Source organism: Aethina tumida, chromosome 5, assembly GCF_024364675.1.
Source record: "Aethina tumida isolate Nest 87 chromosome 5, icAetTumi1.1, whole genome shotgun sequence".
Taxonomy (NCBI): Eukaryota; Metazoa; Arthropoda; class Insecta; order Coleoptera; family Nitidulidae; genus Aethina; species Aethina tumida.
In genome coordinates, this window is record NC_065439.1 from 1,199,761 (window position 1) to 1,217,121 (window position 17,361).

Sequence of the window (17,361 nt, forward strand, 5' to 3'; positions counted from 1 at the left end):
AACGTACGAAACTTAACCACCTGAATGAAGTACCACCACCGACTAAAGTTGTAAATGACGGACAATAATTATTCAGTAACAACCTTTATTAATAAACAACAATACAACTAGTAACAAGGTTTAATTAGTGTTTAGGCCAATTGTAGCCGTACTGGGAGCAAAACTGCAGCACACTATCCATGTCCGAAGACTTAAACAGCCTCAGGTACTTGTTCATCTCGTTGATTTCAGCAGTGGCGACCGTGTCCAGGATTTCGTCCAGCACGTCGTTGTTCATCATGGACAACCCGATGGACTGGTTCATTATTTTCTCGCATATCTTCTTGACTATGCTCTCGAAGAACCTCACGTAGTTCCCGTACTCCTTGCCGTCCGTTGATCGTCTGTGCCTCAGCTCACGTTTACGCACCACCCTGTTGGGCCTCCTCTCCTGGTTGTCTGGCGTACCGTACTTATCCCCCGACGATTCCGTAAACAACTTCGAGGGGTGCGACGAAATGACCTCCAAGTTGGAGGAGTTGTTGGGGTCGTTGACGACCGTGATGTTGATCGGGTCCGGGTAGTTCTTCAGGTCGATGTTGCCCGCTTCGTCCGTCTTCGGCTCGTCCGACGAGATGAACAGGACTATCGGGGTCACGTGGCATGTTGCGTTTTCTTAAATTATCACGAATTAGACGGATTTGAGTCACACCTTGTGGTTTTTTGACGAACCCTCCCTGTCGGAGCGTCGTACTCTGCCCTTGGAGTCGGAGGATGGGTCGGAGATGAACTTTAGATTGATGATTTTGGCGTCCGGTTGCGGGTCAGGGCGTCCATGCTCGGAGGGTGGTAGCTGTTTTATGTAGACTGTAATTGAAGATTTAATAACGTACTCGTGAGTGGTACCGTCAACGTACCCACTACGCTTTCCTTCTTGGCATCTGAAGAGTTAATTCCTGGCACTGGGTTTGTTGAAAGTTGAGTCTCTGGTGACTTATCTTCTGCAATCATGGTTTTCTGGCAGTTTACTATTTAATAAGTTGTGGTGGTACTTACCTGTGGTGGAAGCTGATGACACCAACAGGCACAGAATAATGTACACTAAAGCACTAAACATTTTGCTGAGTATTAACTTCAGAATGGACCAAAAATTAGGTCTGGAAGGCCTTTTATACCCCTCTTGGAGACGTTGATAAGATTATGGACCATTGTTAAGAAACAAGTGATAGTTAAGTTTTAATATTATTACTTCCAAATCAATTGGCAATAATAATGTAATGGTCCATGACTGATTTTATCAAAACGTTGGCATTGTGAAACCAACAAAATTCTTAGGAAAAAATAACCATTAAAAATTACAGTCACATTGTGGCAAAAAAATAATTAACATTGAGTGGTACGGTTATTAGTTTGCGTCCCGGATCTCGGGCTTTCAATATTCGAGCGTGTACAGTCAAGTTCTCACCCCGTGCCCGTTTTTCGGAGGGCAAGGGGGCGGAACTATTGTTCAAACAACAACTAAAAGTTTCTATAATTGTCATAATTGTCCGGACAATTGCTTAAAATGTTCCAGAACTGTCTTAGTTTTATGCAGAACTGTTTAAAATGTTCCAAAACTATGATATTTGCTTAGATATTTTCTTAAGAAGTCTTACAACTTTTTAAATTCTTTCAACAACTTAAAAGATTTCACAACTCTCTTAATTATCCACAAAATTGCTTAAAAAGTTTCAGAACGGTCTTAATTCTATGTTGGATTGTTTAAAATGTTCCAGAACTGTAATATTTGCATAAAGACTTTCTTAAGGAGTCTTATAACTTTTTAAATTCTATGAACAACTAAAACCTTTTATAATTATCATAATTGTAATTAAAATTGCTTTAAAAGTTTCAGAACTGTCTTAATTCTATGCTGAATTGTTTAAAATGTTCCAGAACTGTAATGTTTGCATAAAGACTTTTAAAAGGAGTCTTCTAACTTTTTAAATTCTATGAACAAGTTTCTATAACTGTCATAACTGTACAGACAATTGCTTAAAAAGATTCAGAACTGTCTTAATTTTATGCTGAATTGATTAAAATGTTCCAGAACTGTGTTAATTGTTTAGAAATTTTCATAAGAAGTTTTCCAACTTTTTAAATTCTATGAACAACAAAACCTTTTATAATTGTCATAATTGCCCATAAAATTGCTTAGAAAGTTTCAGTAAGTATCTTAATTCTATGCTGAATTGTTTAAAATGTTCCAGAACTGTAATATTTGCTTAGAGACCTTCTTAAAGAGTCTTATAACTTTTTAAATTCTATGAACAACTAAAAGTTTCTATAACTGTCACATAACTGTCCAGACAATTGCTTAACAAGTTTCAGAATTCTCTTAATTTTATGCTGAATTCTTTATAATGTTCCAGAACTGTGATAATTACTTAGAAATCTTCAGAAGAAGTTTTGCAATTTTTAAATTCTATGAACAACTAAAAGTCTTCATTATTGTCATCATTGTCATTAAAATTGCTTAAAAAATTTCAGAACTGTCTTAGTTCTATGCCGAATTGTTTAAAATGTTCCAGACTGTAATATTTGCATAAAAACTTTCAAAAGGAGTCTTCTAACTTTTTAAATTCTATGAACAAGTTTCTATAACTGTCATAACTGTACAGACAATTGCTTAAAAAGTTTCAGAACTGTCTTAATTTTATGCTGAATTGTTTAAAATGTTCCAGAACTGTGTTAATTGTTTAGAAATTTTCATAAGAAGTTTTCCAACTTTTTAAATTCTATGAACAACAAAACCTTTTATAATTGTCATAATTGCCCATAAAATTGCTTAGAAAGTTTCAGTAACTATCTTAATTCTATGCTGAATTGTTTAAAATGTTCCAGAACTGTAATATTTGCATAGAGACCTTCTTAAAGAGTCTTATAACTTTTTAAATTCTATGAACAACTAAAAGTTTCTATAACTGTCATAACTCTCTAAACAATTGCTTAACAAGTTTCAGAATTCTCTTAATTTTACGCTGAATAGTTTATAATGTTCCAGAACTGTGATAATTACTTAGAAATCTTCAGAAGAAGTTTTGCAATTTTTAAATTCTATGAACAACTAAAAGTCTCCATTATTGTCATCATTGTCATTAAAATTGCTTAAAAAATTTCAGAACTGTCTTAGTTCTATGCTGAATTGTTTAAAATGTTCCAGAACTGTAATATTTGCATAAAGATTTTCTTAAGGAGTCTTATAACTTTTTAAATTCTATGAATAAGTTTCTATAACTGTCATAACTGTACAGACAATTGATTAAAAAGTTTCAGAACTGTCTTAATTTTATGCTGAATTGTTTAAAATATTCCAGAACTGTGTTAATTGTTTAGAAATTTTCATAAGAAGTTTTCCAACTTTTTAAATTCTATGAACAACAAAACCTTTTATAATTGTCATAATTGCCCATAAAATTGCTTAGAAAGTTTCAGTAACTATCTTAATTCTATGCTGAATTGTTTAAAATGTTCCAGAACTGTAATATTTGCATAGAGACCTTCTTAAAGAGTCTTATAACTTTTTAAATTCTATGAACAACTAAAAGTTTCTATAACTGTCATAACTCTCCAAACAATTGCTTAACAAGTTTCAGAATTCTCTTAATTTTACGCTGAATAGTTTATAATGTTCCAGAACTGTGATAATTACTTAGAAATCTTCAGAAGAAGTTTTGCAATTTTTAAATTCTATGAACAACTAAAAGTCTTCATTATTGTCATCATTGTCATTAAAATTGCTTAAAAAATTTCAGAACTGTCTTAGTTCTATGCTGAATTGTTTAAAATGTTCCAGAACTGTAATATTTGCATAAAGATTTTCTTAAGGAGTCTTATAACTTTTTAAATTCTATGAATAAGTTTCTATAACTGTCATAACTGTACAGACAATTGCTTAAAAAGTTTCAGAACTGTCTTAATTTTATGCTGAATTGTTTAAAATATTCCAGAACTGTGTTAATTGTTTAGAAATTTTCATAAGAAGTTTTCCAACTTTTTAAATTCTATGAACAACAAAACCTTTTATAATTGTCATAATTGCCCATAAAATTGCTTAGAAAGTTTCAGTAACTATCTTAATTCTATGCTGAATTGTTTAAAATGTTCCAGAACTGTAATATTTGCATAGAGACCTTCTTAAAGAGTCTTATAACTTTTTAAATTCTATGAACAACTAAAAGTTTCTATAACTGTCATAACTCTCCAAACAATTGCTTAACAAGTTTCAGAATTCTCTTAATTTTACGCTGAATAGTTTATAATGTTCCAGAACTGTGATAATTACTTAGAAATCTTCAGAAGAAGTTTTGCAATTTTTAAATTCTATGAACAATTAAAAGTCTCCATTATTGTCATCATTGTCATTAAAATTGCTTAAAAAATTTCAGAACTGTCTTAGTTCTATGCTGAATTGTTTAAAATGTTCCAGAACTGTAATATTTGCATAAAGATTTTCTTAAGGAGTCTTATAACTTTTTAAATTCTATGAACAAGTTTCTATAACTGTCATAACTGTACAGACAATTGCTTAAAAAGTTTCAGAACTGTCTTAATTTTATGCTGAATTGTTTAAAATGTTCCAGAAATGTGATATTTGCTTACATATTTTCTTAAGAAGTTTGACAACTTTTTAAATTCCTAGAAAAGTTTTAATATTATTACTTCCAAATCAGTTGGCAATAATAATATAAAAGCCGGTTGATGGAACCACATTGTACCCAAAAAAAAAAATGACGACCATTGAGTGGTAACGGTTATTAGTCCGGGTCCCGGATCTCGGGCTTTCAATATTCGAACGTGTACGGTCAAGTCGCCACCCCCGCGCCCGTTTTTCGGAGGGCGAGGGGGCGGGACTATTGACCTGTCGCGGTCGATAACCGTCGTCTGGCGCCGGCACGCTCGCCGTAGTAGCGTCGCGGCGGCGGCGGCGTCAATGGATGACGTCACCCCAAAGACCCACCCCACCGACTAATTACAATTTCGTTTTTCCATTCAAAAATCCGGTTTTTTCACCGACGATTTAAAGGGGGCCCCTTTGATGGGTGACGGGGTATTTGTGGATGGACGATTTTAGTTAGTTGAACATTCCACGTGCTTAACGAATTCAGTTTAAGACCAACAACCGTTGATGGATCAGCCGAGAGTTTCCCCCGGTGCGTTGGGGGGCCCCAGCACTGATTGGGGGACAGAGGGTGCAGTACAGACGGATCCATACGCAGCGCGAAAAGTGGAGGAGGAGGAGGAGGAGACCGAGGGCTCTGACCCGGCTAGACTGAGGATGGATGGGGTAGTCTGGTCTGGTTCTGGTTTTGCAGCGATAGCTGCTGCTGCTCCCTCCGTCTCTTTCCCACCCCGTGTGTCTGATGCCCACCATCCGGCTCGTAAAAAGTTTTCACCCTTACGACTTTCGTATTTGTCATATTCGTACCAAATCACTTATTCACCTTAATTTTCCTAAGCTTTATGTTATATCTACGCACTTTATCTGTTACCTACATTAAGGCCACATCGTTAAAACAAAATTACGGCTTAATTTATTAACGATCGAAATCAGTGGGGGTTGACTGAACTCCGCACTTGAATTTTTTAAGTACCGCATCGCGTGCCTCTCCTAAATGCTAATATTTGTCTGTGGAACTGAAAAGGGGTGGACACCTCAACACCCTAATGAGCTGTTTTTTCCATTAAACAATTTACACACGCAATAAGGTGCAATATTAAAAAGTTCTCGCTGTCCGCCGCCTTTTATCCAGCGTTTTTAATATCCTTTGATGTGAGATCATCCAAGGCCCCGGTGTGTGCAATCTCCAAGATCGGAAGCCGAGTGCCATCCAACCTTCGCGGTAATTACGTCTATGAACCGTTCGTCTTCCTTGAGAACTCCGCAAATAAAACGGACGTGGATTTTAGCAGGGAACTCGACGTCATGGATTTGTTAATTGCGTCGTTGCCACGTGTTGTTTTAGTAGTACTATGTTTGTTAAATGAGACCAATCGGGTTTTTGACGTATTTCGCCACCCACATAGGCGAAATCGATAGTCACCTCGACCGCAACAAATGAATACGTAATGCGTGTGTCACAAAGTACGATAAGAGTGGTCGTAAACAGGATTACATATGTTTATTCCCCTACCCAGTTGATTTGCTTAAATAATTTTATGACTGTTCTAATTTTATACAGAAGTGCTTAGGAGGTGTGAAACTTGAAATTGTCCCAATCTATGAAATTCGTTCTGGAACACGCTCACACTTCTGGAACATTTTAAACAATTCAGCATAAAATTAAGACAGTACTGAAACTTTTTAAGCAATTTTATGGACAATTATGAAAATTATGAAAACTTTTAGTTGTTTATAGAATTTAAAAAGTTGGAAAATTTCTTATGAAACTATAGAACTATCTTAATTTTATGCTGAATTGTTTAAAATGTGATAATTGATTAGAAATGTTCATAAGAAGTTTTCCAACTTCAAGTTAAATTCTATGAACAAGTAAAAGCTTTCATAATTGTCATAATTGTCCATAAAATTGCTTAAAAAGTTTCAGAACTGTTATAATTCTATGCCGAATTATTTAAAATGTTCCAGAAAAAATCTTTCTTAAGAAGTTTTATAACTTTTTAAATTCTATGAATAACTAAAAGTTTCTATAACTGACTTAATGGTCCAGACAGTTGCTTAAAAAGTTTCGGAACTGTCTTAATTTTATTGCTGAATTGTTTAAAATGTTCCAGAACTGAGATATTTGCTTAGATATTTTCTTAAGAAGTTTTACAACTTTTTAAATTCTATCAACAACTTAAAAGCTCTCACAACTGTCTTAATTGTCGACAAAATAGCTTAAAGATTTTCAGAACTGTCTTAATTCTATGCTGAAAAAAGTTGCAGAACTGAGATATTTGCTTAAATATTATCTTAAGTCTTACAACTTATTTAATTTCTATGAACACCTAAATGCTTTTATAAGCACCATAATTGTCCACAAAAAATTTCAGAACTGTCTTAATTTTGTACTGAATTGTATAAAATGATCCAGAACTGTGATATTTACTTAAAAATGTTCTTAAGAAGTTTTACAAATTCTATAAACAACCCAAAACTTTCATGATTGTCATAATTGTCCATAAAATTGCTTAAAAACTTTCAGAACTATCTTAATTCTATGCCGAATTGTTTAAAATGTTCCAGAACTGTAATATTTGCATAAAGACTTTCTTAAGGAGTCTTATAACTTTTTAAATTCTATAAACAACTAAAAGTTTCTATAACTGTCATAATTGTCCAGACAATTGCTTAAAAAGTTTCGGAACTGTCTTAATTTTATTGCTGAATTGTTTAAAATGTTCCAGAACTGAGATATTTGCTTAGATATTTTCTTAAGAAGTTTTACAACTTTTTAAATTCTATCAACAACTTAAAAGCTCTCACAACTGTCTTAATTGTCGACAAAATAGCTTAAAGATTTTCAGAACTGTCTTAATTCTATGCTGAAAAAAGTTGCAGAACTGAGATATTTGCTTAAATATTATCTTAAGTCTTACAACTTATTTAATTTCTATGAACACCTAAATGCTTTTATAAGCACCATAATTGTCCACAAAAAATTTCAGGACTGTCTTAATTTTGTACTGAATTGTATAAAATGATCCAGAACTGTGATATTTACTTAAAAATGTTCTTAAGAAGTTTTACAAATTCTATAATCAATCCAAAACTTTCATGATTGTCATAATTGTCCATAAAATTGCTTAAAAACTTTCAGAACTATCTTAATTCTATGCCGAATTATTTAAAATGTTCCAGAAATGTAATATTTGCATAAAGACTTTCTTAAGGAGTCTTATAACTTTTTAAATTCTATAAACAACTAAAAGTTTCTATAATTGTCATAATTTCCCAGACAATTGCTTAAAAAGTTTCAGAACTGTCTTAATTTTATTGCTGAATTGTTTAAAATGTTCCAGAACTGAGATATTTGCTTAGATATTTTCTTAAGAAGTTTTACAACTTTTTAAATTCTATCAACAACTTATAAAAGCACTCACAACTGTCTTAATTGTCGACAAAATAGCTTAAAGATTTTCAGAACTGTCTTAATTCTATGCTGAAAAAAGTTGTAGAACTGAGATATTTGCTTAAATATTATCTTAAGTCTTACAACTTATTTAAATTCTATGAATACCTAAATGCTTTTATAAGCACCATAATTGTCCACAAAAAATTTCAGGACTGTCTTAATTTTGTACTGAATTGTATAAAATGATCCAGAACTGTGATATTTACTTAAAAATGTTCTTAAGAAGTTTTACAAATTCTATAAACAACCCAAAACTTTCATGATTGTCATAATTGTCCATAAAATTGCTTAAAAACTTTCAGAACTATCTTAATTCTATGCCGAATTGTTTAAAATGTTCCAGAACTGTAATATTTGCATAAAGACTTTCTTAAGGAGTCTTATAACTTTTTAAATTCTATAAACAACTAAAAGTTTCTATAACTGTCATAATTGTCCAGACAATTGCTTAAAAAGTTTCGGAACTGTCTTAATTTTATTGCTGAATTGTTTAAAATGTTCCAGAACTGAGATATTTGCTTAGATATTTTCTTAAGAAGTTTTACAACTTTTTAAATTCTATCAACAACTTAAAAGCTCTCACAACTGTCTTAATTGTCGACAAAATAGCTTAAAGATTTTCAGAACTGTCTTAATTCTATGCTGAAAAAAGTTGCAGAACTGAGATATTTGCTTAAATATTATCTTAAGTCTTACAACTTATTTAATTTCTATGAACACCTAAATGCTTTTATAAGCACCATAATTGTCCACAAAAAATTTCAGGACTGTCTTAATTTTGTACTGAATTGTATAAAATGATCCAGAACTGTGATATTTACTTAAAAATGTTCTTAAGAAGTTTTACAAATTCTATAATCAATCCAAAACTTTCATGATTGTCATAATTGTCCATAAAATTGCTTAAAAACTTTCAGAACTATCTTAATTCTATGCCGAATTATTTAAAATGTTCCAGAAATGTAATATTTGCATAAAGACTTTCTTAAGGAGTCTTATAACTTTTTAAATTCTATAAACAACTAAAAGTTTCTATAATTGTCATAATTTCCCAGACAATTGCTTAAAAAGTTTCAGAACTGTCTTAATTTTATTGCTGAATTGTTTAAAATGTTCCAGAACTGAGATATTTGCTTAGATATTTTCTTAAGAAGTTTTACAACTTTTTAAATTCTATCAACAACTTATAAAAGCTCTCACAACTGTCTTAATTGTCGACAAAATAGCTTAAAGATTTTCAGAACTGTCTTAATTCTATGCTGAAAAAAGTTGCTGAACTGAGATATTTGCTTAAATATTATCTTAAGTCTTACAACTTATTTAATTTCTATGAACACCTAAATGCTTTTATAAGCACCATAATTGTCCACAAAAAATTTCAGGACTGTCTTAATTTTGTACTGAATTGTATAAAATGATCCAGAACTGTGATATTTACTTAAAAATGTTCTTAAGAAGTTTTACAAATTCTATAATCAATCCAAAACTTTCATGATTGTCATAATTGTCCATAAAATTGCTTAAAAACTTTCAGAACTATCTTAATTCTATGCCGAATTATTTAAAATGTTCCAGAAATGTAATATTTGCATAAAGACTTTCTTAAGGAGTCTTATAACTTTTTAAATTCTATAAACAACTAAAAGTTTCTATAATTGTCATAATTTCCCAGACAATTGCTTAAAAAGTTTCAGAACTGTCTTAATTTTATTGCTGAATTGTTTAAAATGTTCCAGAACTGAGATATTTGCTTAGATATTTTCTTAAGAAGTCTTACAACTTTTTAAACTCTTTCAACAACTTAAAAACTTTCACAACTGTCTTAATTGTCCACAAAATTGCTTAAAAAGTTTGAGAACTGTCTTATTTTTATGGTGAATTGTTTAAAATGTTCCAGAACTGTGATATTTTTTTAGATATTTTCTTAAGAAGTCTTACAACTTTTTAAATTCTTTCAACAACTTAAAAGCTTTCACAACTATCTTAATTGTCCACAAAATGGCTTAAAAAATTTCAGAACTGTTTTATTTTTATGCTGAATTGTTTAAAATGTTCCAGAACTGTGATATTTCTTTAGATATTTTCTTAAGAAGTCTTACAACTTTTTAAATTCTTTCAACAACTTAAAAGCTTTCACAACTATCTTAATTGTCCACAAAATGGCTTAAAAAATTTCAGAACTGTTTTATTTTTATGCTGAATTGTTTAAAATGTTCCAGAACTGTGATATTTCTTTAGATATTTTCTTAAGAAGTCTTACAACTTTTTAAATTCTTTCAACAACTTAAAAACTTTCACAAAATTTCTTACAAAGTTTCAGAACTGTCTTAATTCTATGCCGAATTGTTAAAAATGTTCCAGAACGTAATATTTGCATAAAGACTTTCTTAAGAACTCTTATAACTTTTTAAATTCTATAAACAACTAAAAGTTTCTATAACTGTCATAATTGTCCAGACAATTGCTTAAAAAGTTTCAGAACTGTCTTAATTTTATTGCTGTATTGTTTAAAATGTTCCAGAACTGAGATATTTGCTTAGACATTTTCTTAAGAAGTATTACAACTTTTTAAATTCTTTCAACAACTTAAAAACTTTCACAAAATTTCTTACAAAGTTTCAGAACTGTCTTAATTCTATGCCGAATTGTTAAAAATGTTCCAGAACGTAATATTTGCATAAAGACTTTCTTAAGAACTCTTATAACTTTTTAAACTCTATGAACAATTAAAAGTTTCTATAACTGTCATAACTGTTCAGACAATTGCTTAAAAAGTTTCGGAACTGTCTTAATTTTATGCTGAATAGTTTAAAATGTTCCAGAACTGTAATATTTGCATAGAATTTTTCTTAAGAAGTTTTACAACTTTTTAAATCTTACGAACAACCTGAATTGCTTCAGAAGTTTGTCTGATTTACTTAGCAAGTTTCATAATTATTTTAGTTGTGTACAAAATTACTTAAGAAGTAAATTTTGCCTAAGAAGTTTATAAATGTCTTAATTGTCCACAAAATTAATTAAAAAGTTTCACAAGTATTTTAATTGCATGCCGAATTGCTTGATAAGTTTCACAACCTTAAAGAAGTTTTAAAACTCCTTTAATTTTATGAATTGCTTGAAATTTTCTGTAATAACTAATTATCGACAAATTTGTTTAAGAATACTGTTTTAATTGTACATAGTACTGTTTTAAATTCATCCTTATTGTCCAGAGAAAGCTTATAAAGTTTCATAACTATCTTAATTGTATATAGAATTATTTCACAACTATTTAAGTATTCAATTTTGTGGACAATTAAGTCATTTATAAAACTTCTTAAGTAATTCTCAATAGATGAAAGTTTAATTAAAACAAAGAACTTTTTCTTCTTAAGCAAATCCCATGATACAATTAAATTACTTGTGAAACTATGTAAATCATTTCAAGACAAAAACCACTGACAGCTTATGTGTCAGGGTAAGGATTACACGTGTTCATCCCGTCACACCACCCCATCTCAACTTCACACCACCACCAAGAAAGACAACGTAAACAGTTTTCGATTGGACATTGGAGGGAACGCGTGACGTTTCCACCCGTGCGAGGGCACAAAGGCGTCGACGACCTACCCCAACGGCTGGCGGGGTTGCGCCGAAACCTCCACACCGCCGGCCACCTGTGAACAAGTTGCGTAACGCACCCGAAAATCCGCGACGCGCACCGTCTGGATTCGGTACGCAGACAGAAATTAGCATTTACCGGTGCGGCGGGTTCACGGGCACGGAACGTCCGTCTGCCACCCCGTGGTGAACGATTAAAAATTCAAATCGCCGCGGCGCTGGTTGTTATTAGAGCCGCATTTAATTACGATCGCAATTAACGGTTTGATGCCTCGTTCACGTCGCAGCTCCGTTGTGCCGGTTATTTAATATGAAAGAATGTCTCGATGCGCCTCCGTCTGTTGATTATACGGAATGTTTGCTGATCATACTTTGACCACCCAGCACACACTATGTTCAGCTGCAGTACAGGCCTACTCCGTTTCAAGTCGACTAACGGATTCTACTCATGATTTTATGATTTGTTTTTAAGCATTTCTTACAATTAAAACTTCTTAAGGACTTCCATGGTACATTTGAGACCCTGTTGAAACTTCTTGGGCAAATTTATACAGAATTTAGACAGTTATAAAGATACTTTTTTAACTTTTTAAGCAGTCCATACAATTACGACGGTTTTAGAACTTCTTAAGTACTTCCATGATGTGTTTGAGACTTTGGTGCAACTTCTTAGACAAATATATACAGAATTTAGACAGTTATGAAGATGCTTAGGCAATCTTGTTAGCAAGTAGGATACTTTTTAAACCTTTTTAACAGTTCATACAATTACGACGATTTTAGAACTTCTTAAGTACTTCCATGATGCATTTAAGACTTTGGAGCAACTTCTTAGACAAATATATGCAGAATTTAGACACTTATGAAGATACTTAGTCAATCTCCTTAGCAAGTAGGATACTTTTTAGACCTTTTAAGCAGTTCATACAATTACGACGACTTTAGAACATCTTAAGTATTTCCATGATGCGTTTAAGACTTTGGTGCAACTTCTTAGACAAATATATGCAGAATTTAGACAGTTATGAAGATGCCTAATCAATCTTGTGAGCAAGTAGGATACTTTTTAAACCTTTTAAGCAGTTCATACAATTACGACGATTTTACAACTTCTTAAGTACTTCCATGATGCATTTAAGACTTTGGAGCAACTTCTTAGACAAATATATGCAGAATTTAGACACTTATGAAGATACTTAGTCAATCTCCTTAGCAAGTAGGATACTTTTTAGACCTTTTAAGCAGTTCATACAATTACGACGACTTTAGGACTTCTTAAGTACTTCCCTGATGCATTTAAGACTTTGGTGCAACTTCTTAGACAAATATATACAGAATTTAGGCAGTTATGAAGATGCCTAATCAATCTTGTGAGCAAGGATACTTTTTAAACCTTTTAAGCAGTTCTTACAATTACGACGACTTTAGAACTTCTTAAGTACTTCCATGATGTGTTTGAGACTTTGGTGCAACTTCTTAGACAAATATATACAGAATTTAGACAGTTATGAAGATGCTTAGGCAATCTTGTTAGCAAGTAGGATACTTTTTAAACCTTTTTAACAGTTCATACAATTACGACGATTTTAGAACTTCTTAAGTACTTCCATGATGCATTTAAGACTTTGGAGCAACTTCTTAGACAAATATATACAAAACTTAGACAATTATAAAAATGCTTAATCAATCTTGTTAGCAAGTAGGATACTTTTTAAACCTTTCAAGCAGTTCATACAATTACGACGATTTTAGAACTTCTTAAGTACTTCCATGATGCTTTAAGACTTTGGTGCAACTTCTTAGACAAATATATAGAGAATTCAGACAGTTATGAAGATGCTTAGTCAATCTTGTTAGCAAGTAGGATACTTTTTAAACCTTTTAAGCAGTTCATACAATTACGACGATTTTAGAACTTCTTAAGTACTTCCATGATGCGTTTAAGACTTTGGTGCAACTTCTTAGTCAAATATATACAGAATTTAGACAGTTATGAAGATGCTTAATCAATCTTGTTAGCAACTAGGATACTTTTTAGACCTTTTAAGCAGTTCATACAATTACGACGGTTTTAGAACTTCTTAAGTACTTCCATGATGCATTTAAGACTTTGGTGCAACTTCTTAGACAAATATACACAGAATTTAGACAGTTATAAAGATGCTTAATCAATCTTGTTAGTAATTAGGTCACTTTTTAAACCTTTTAAACAGTTCATACAATTACGACGATTTTAGAACTACCTAAGTACTTCCATGCTGCGTTTAAGACTTTGGTGCAAGTTCTTAGACAAATATATGCAGAATTTAGACAGTTACGAAGATGTTTAATCAATCTTGTTAGCAATTAGGATACTTTTTAAACCTTTTAAGCAGTTCATACAATTACGACGATTTTAGAACTTTTTAAGTACTTCCATGATGCGTTTAAGACTTTGGTGCAACTTCTTAGACAAATATATGCAGAATTTAGACAGTTATGAAGATGCCTAATCAATCTTGTGAGCAAGTAGGATACTTTTTAAACCTTTTAAGCTGTTAATACAATTACGACGATTTTAGAACTTCTTAAGTACTTCCATGATGCGTTTAAGACGTTGGTGCAACTTCTTAGACAAATATATACAAAACTTAGACAGTTATGAAGATGCTTAGTCAATCTTGTTAGCAAATAGGATACTTTTTAGACCTTTTAAGCAGTTCATACAATTACGACGATTTTAGAACTTCTTAAGTACTTCCATGATACGTTTAAGACTTTGGTGCAACTTCTTAGAAAAATATATACAGAATTCAGACAGTTATAAAGATGCTTAATCAATCTTGTTAGCAATTAGGATACTTTTTAAACCTTTTAAGAAGTTCATACAATTACGACGACTTTAGGACTTCTTAAGTACTTCCATGATGCATTTAAGACTTTGGTGCAACTTCTTAGACAAATATATAAAGAATTTAGACAGTTATGCTAAAGATGCTTGAGACTGATTAATCTTCTTTAGTACTTTCATGATGCATTTAAGACTTTCTTTAGCTTAAAATTTATAAACGTATGCTGTATAAAATGTAAAAAGAGGATGTACATACTGAAATCGATGAGCAGTCTGCCGTACCCCTGCCTCTGGTACGGCGGCAGCGTCAGAATGCACGACACGTTGTAGTTGAGGAAGGAATTCTTCTCCTGCAAAACAAAAGACTACCATCAGACACGTAAACCATGCATACTCTTTGTCCGTCATCCAATAACTAATTGCAACGACAACGGCACCGAACAAATAATGAGATGAACGCAGATTGTTAATTAATAAAAAATCCATTGACAACGAAACAAATGAACGAAAATAGGTGACCGGATGATTTGTGCGGCAATAATTTCAACAGCCCACATTCGTGGGAGTCGCGGCGGAATTCATGATCGCTCACCACTATAAATAATTACCGTTAATAAGCACGACATTCCCGACATTCTTGTCTGTGCGATTTTTGCAATTTCGTACGCTATACATTTCGCATATGTTCGATCCATGTATGCATTAATATTAACTAACCTAACCTAAAGGTTAATGGTTTTTGGATATATTGACATTTGTGTGACGTACAATTTCTTTTTTTTTTTTCAACAATTATTTGTGGCCACGTTTATGGAAGTGACACAGACACACTAAATACTCTCAGATTTATTAATAGATCGATAAGTGTGGTTTTGATACGTGCCGATTGCGTCACCGGGTCCGAATCAATCCAGTGCCCGGCACATAAATAGACCCCGAACATTTCCTACAAATCATCTGACATTTATGAATGAACGTCCATACTACTGGCTTTTTCTGTCGGTACCATTTCACTGGGAGATTTATTGATTTGACGTCTTAAAGGTCGGAAACTCTTCCAACAACAATTTCCATTCACATAACTTCAACAATAATTAAGACTGTTATAAAACTCCTTAAGCAATTCTGTATTCAATTAAAACAGATGTTAAACTTCTTTAAACAATTTTGTGAGCACATAAGACTCATTAAACAATTCTTTAACATAATTAAGACCTGTGTGAAACTTCTTAAAAGACTTTGTGGGCAATTAAGGCAGTTTTAAAACTTGTTCAACAACTCCATGATATATTTAAGATCTTGGTAAAACTTCCTAGTCAAATTTATATTGAATTGAGACAGTTGTGGATACTTCTTAATCAATTTTGTTAACAATTAAGACAATTTTGAAACATTTTAAGCAGTTTATACAATTAAGACTGTTATAAAACTCCACAAGTAATTCTGTATTCAATTAAGACAGTTGTGAAACTTCTTTAAGCAATTTTGTGGGCATATAAGACTTCTTAAACAATTCTTTAATATATTTAAGACCTGTGTAAAACTTCTTAAAAAACTTTGTGGGCAATTAAGGCAGTTTTAAAACTTGTTCAACAACTCCATCATATATTTAAAAACTTGGTAAAACTTCCTTGTCAAATTTATATTGAATTGAGACAGTTGTGGATACTTCTTAATCAATTTTGTTAACAATCAAGACAGTTTTGAAACATTTTAAGCAGTTTATACAATTAAGACTGTTATAAAACTCCACAAGTAATTCTGTATTCAATTAAGACAGTTGTGAAACTTCTTTAAGCAATTTTGTGGGCATATAAGACTTCTTAAACAATTCTTTAACATATTTAAGACCTGTGTAAAACTTCTTAAAAAACTTTGTGGGCAATTAAGGCAGTTTTAAAACTTGTTCAACAACTCCATCATATATTTAAGAGCTTGGTAAAACTTCCTTGTCAAATTTATATTGAATTGAGACAGTTGTGAATACTTCTTAATCAATTTTGTTAACAATCAAGACAGTTTTGAAATATTTTAAGCAGTTTATACAATTAAGACTGTTATAAAACTCCTCAAGCAATTCTATATTCAATTAAGACAGTTGTGAAACTTCTTTAAGCAATTTTGTGGGCACATAACACTTCTTAAACAATTCTTTAACAAAATTAACACCTGTGTGAAACTTCCTAAAAATCTTTGTGGGCAATTAAGGCAGTTTTAAAACTTGTTCAACAACTCCATGTTATATTTAAGATCTTGGTAAAACTTCCTAGTCAAATTTATATTGAATTGAGACAGTTGTAGATACTTCTTAATCAATTTTGTTAACAATTAAGACAGTTTTGAAATATTTTAAGCAGTTTATACAATTAAGACTGTCATAAAACTCCTTAAGTAATTCTGTATTCAATTAAGACTGTTGGAAAACTTCTTTAAACAATTTTGTGGGCACATAAGACTTCTTAAACAATTCTTTAACATAATTAAGACCTGTGTGAAACTTCTTAAAAAATTTTGTGGGCAATTAAGGCAGTTTTAAAACTTGTTCAACTACTCCATGATATATATAAGATCTTGGTGAAACTTCCTAGTCAAATTTATATTGAATTGAGACAGTTATGGATACTTTTTAATCGATTTTGTTTGCAATTAAAACAGTTTCGAAATATCTTAAGCAGTTTATACAATTAAGACTGTTATAAAACTCCTCAAGTAATTCTATACTCAATTAAGACAGTTGTGAAACTTCTTTAAGCAATTTTGTGGGCACATAACACTTCTTAAACAATTCTTTAACAAAATTAACACCTGTGTGAAACTTCCTAAAAATCTTTGTGG

At 31.9% G+C, this 17,361-nt stretch overlaps 2 protein-coding genes across 2 annotated transcripts in view; both read right to left on the reverse strand.

Annotated features, from left to right (window-relative positions):
• LOC109598889 (histone acetyltransferase KAT7) overlaps positions 1-17,361 on the reverse strand; it is a 39,378-nt gene that overhangs the window by 775 nt on the left and 21,242 nt on the right. The window contains exon 3 of the mRNA XM_049968321.1: positions 14,783-14,876. Within this exon, the coding sequence (XP_049824278.1) occupies positions 14,783-14,876 (94 nt within the window). The remainder of the gene's footprint in view (positions 1-14,782; positions 14,877-17,361) is intronic.
• On the reverse strand, positions 69-1,152 carry LOC109606657 (uncharacterized). The gene is made up of 4 exons (XM_020023189.2): positions 1,036-1,152; positions 897-980; positions 712-846; positions 69-654 (listed from the first exon to the last, which is right to left on the reverse strand). Exons 1-4 carry the CDS (start codon positions 1,094-1,096, stop codon positions 125-127), a joined length of 810 nt encoding a protein of 269 aa, XP_019878748.1. The 5' UTR covers positions 1,097-1,152; the 3' UTR covers positions 69-124.

Bases quoted from the DNA above. Each gene is read 5' to 3' on its own strand.
- LOC109606657 (XM_020023189.2), bottom strand. From the start codon at position 1,096: ATGTTTAGTGCTTTAGTGTACATTATTCTGTGCCTGTTGGTGTCATCA. The intron at 981-1,035 runs GTAAGTACCACC...CCATGATTGCAG, and splicing joins GTCATCAGCTTCCACCACAG to AAGATAAGTCACCAGAGACT. The intron at 847-896 runs GTACGTTGACGG...CTTCAATTACAG, and splicing joins CAAGAAGGAAAGCGTAGTGG to TCTACATAAAACAGCTACCA.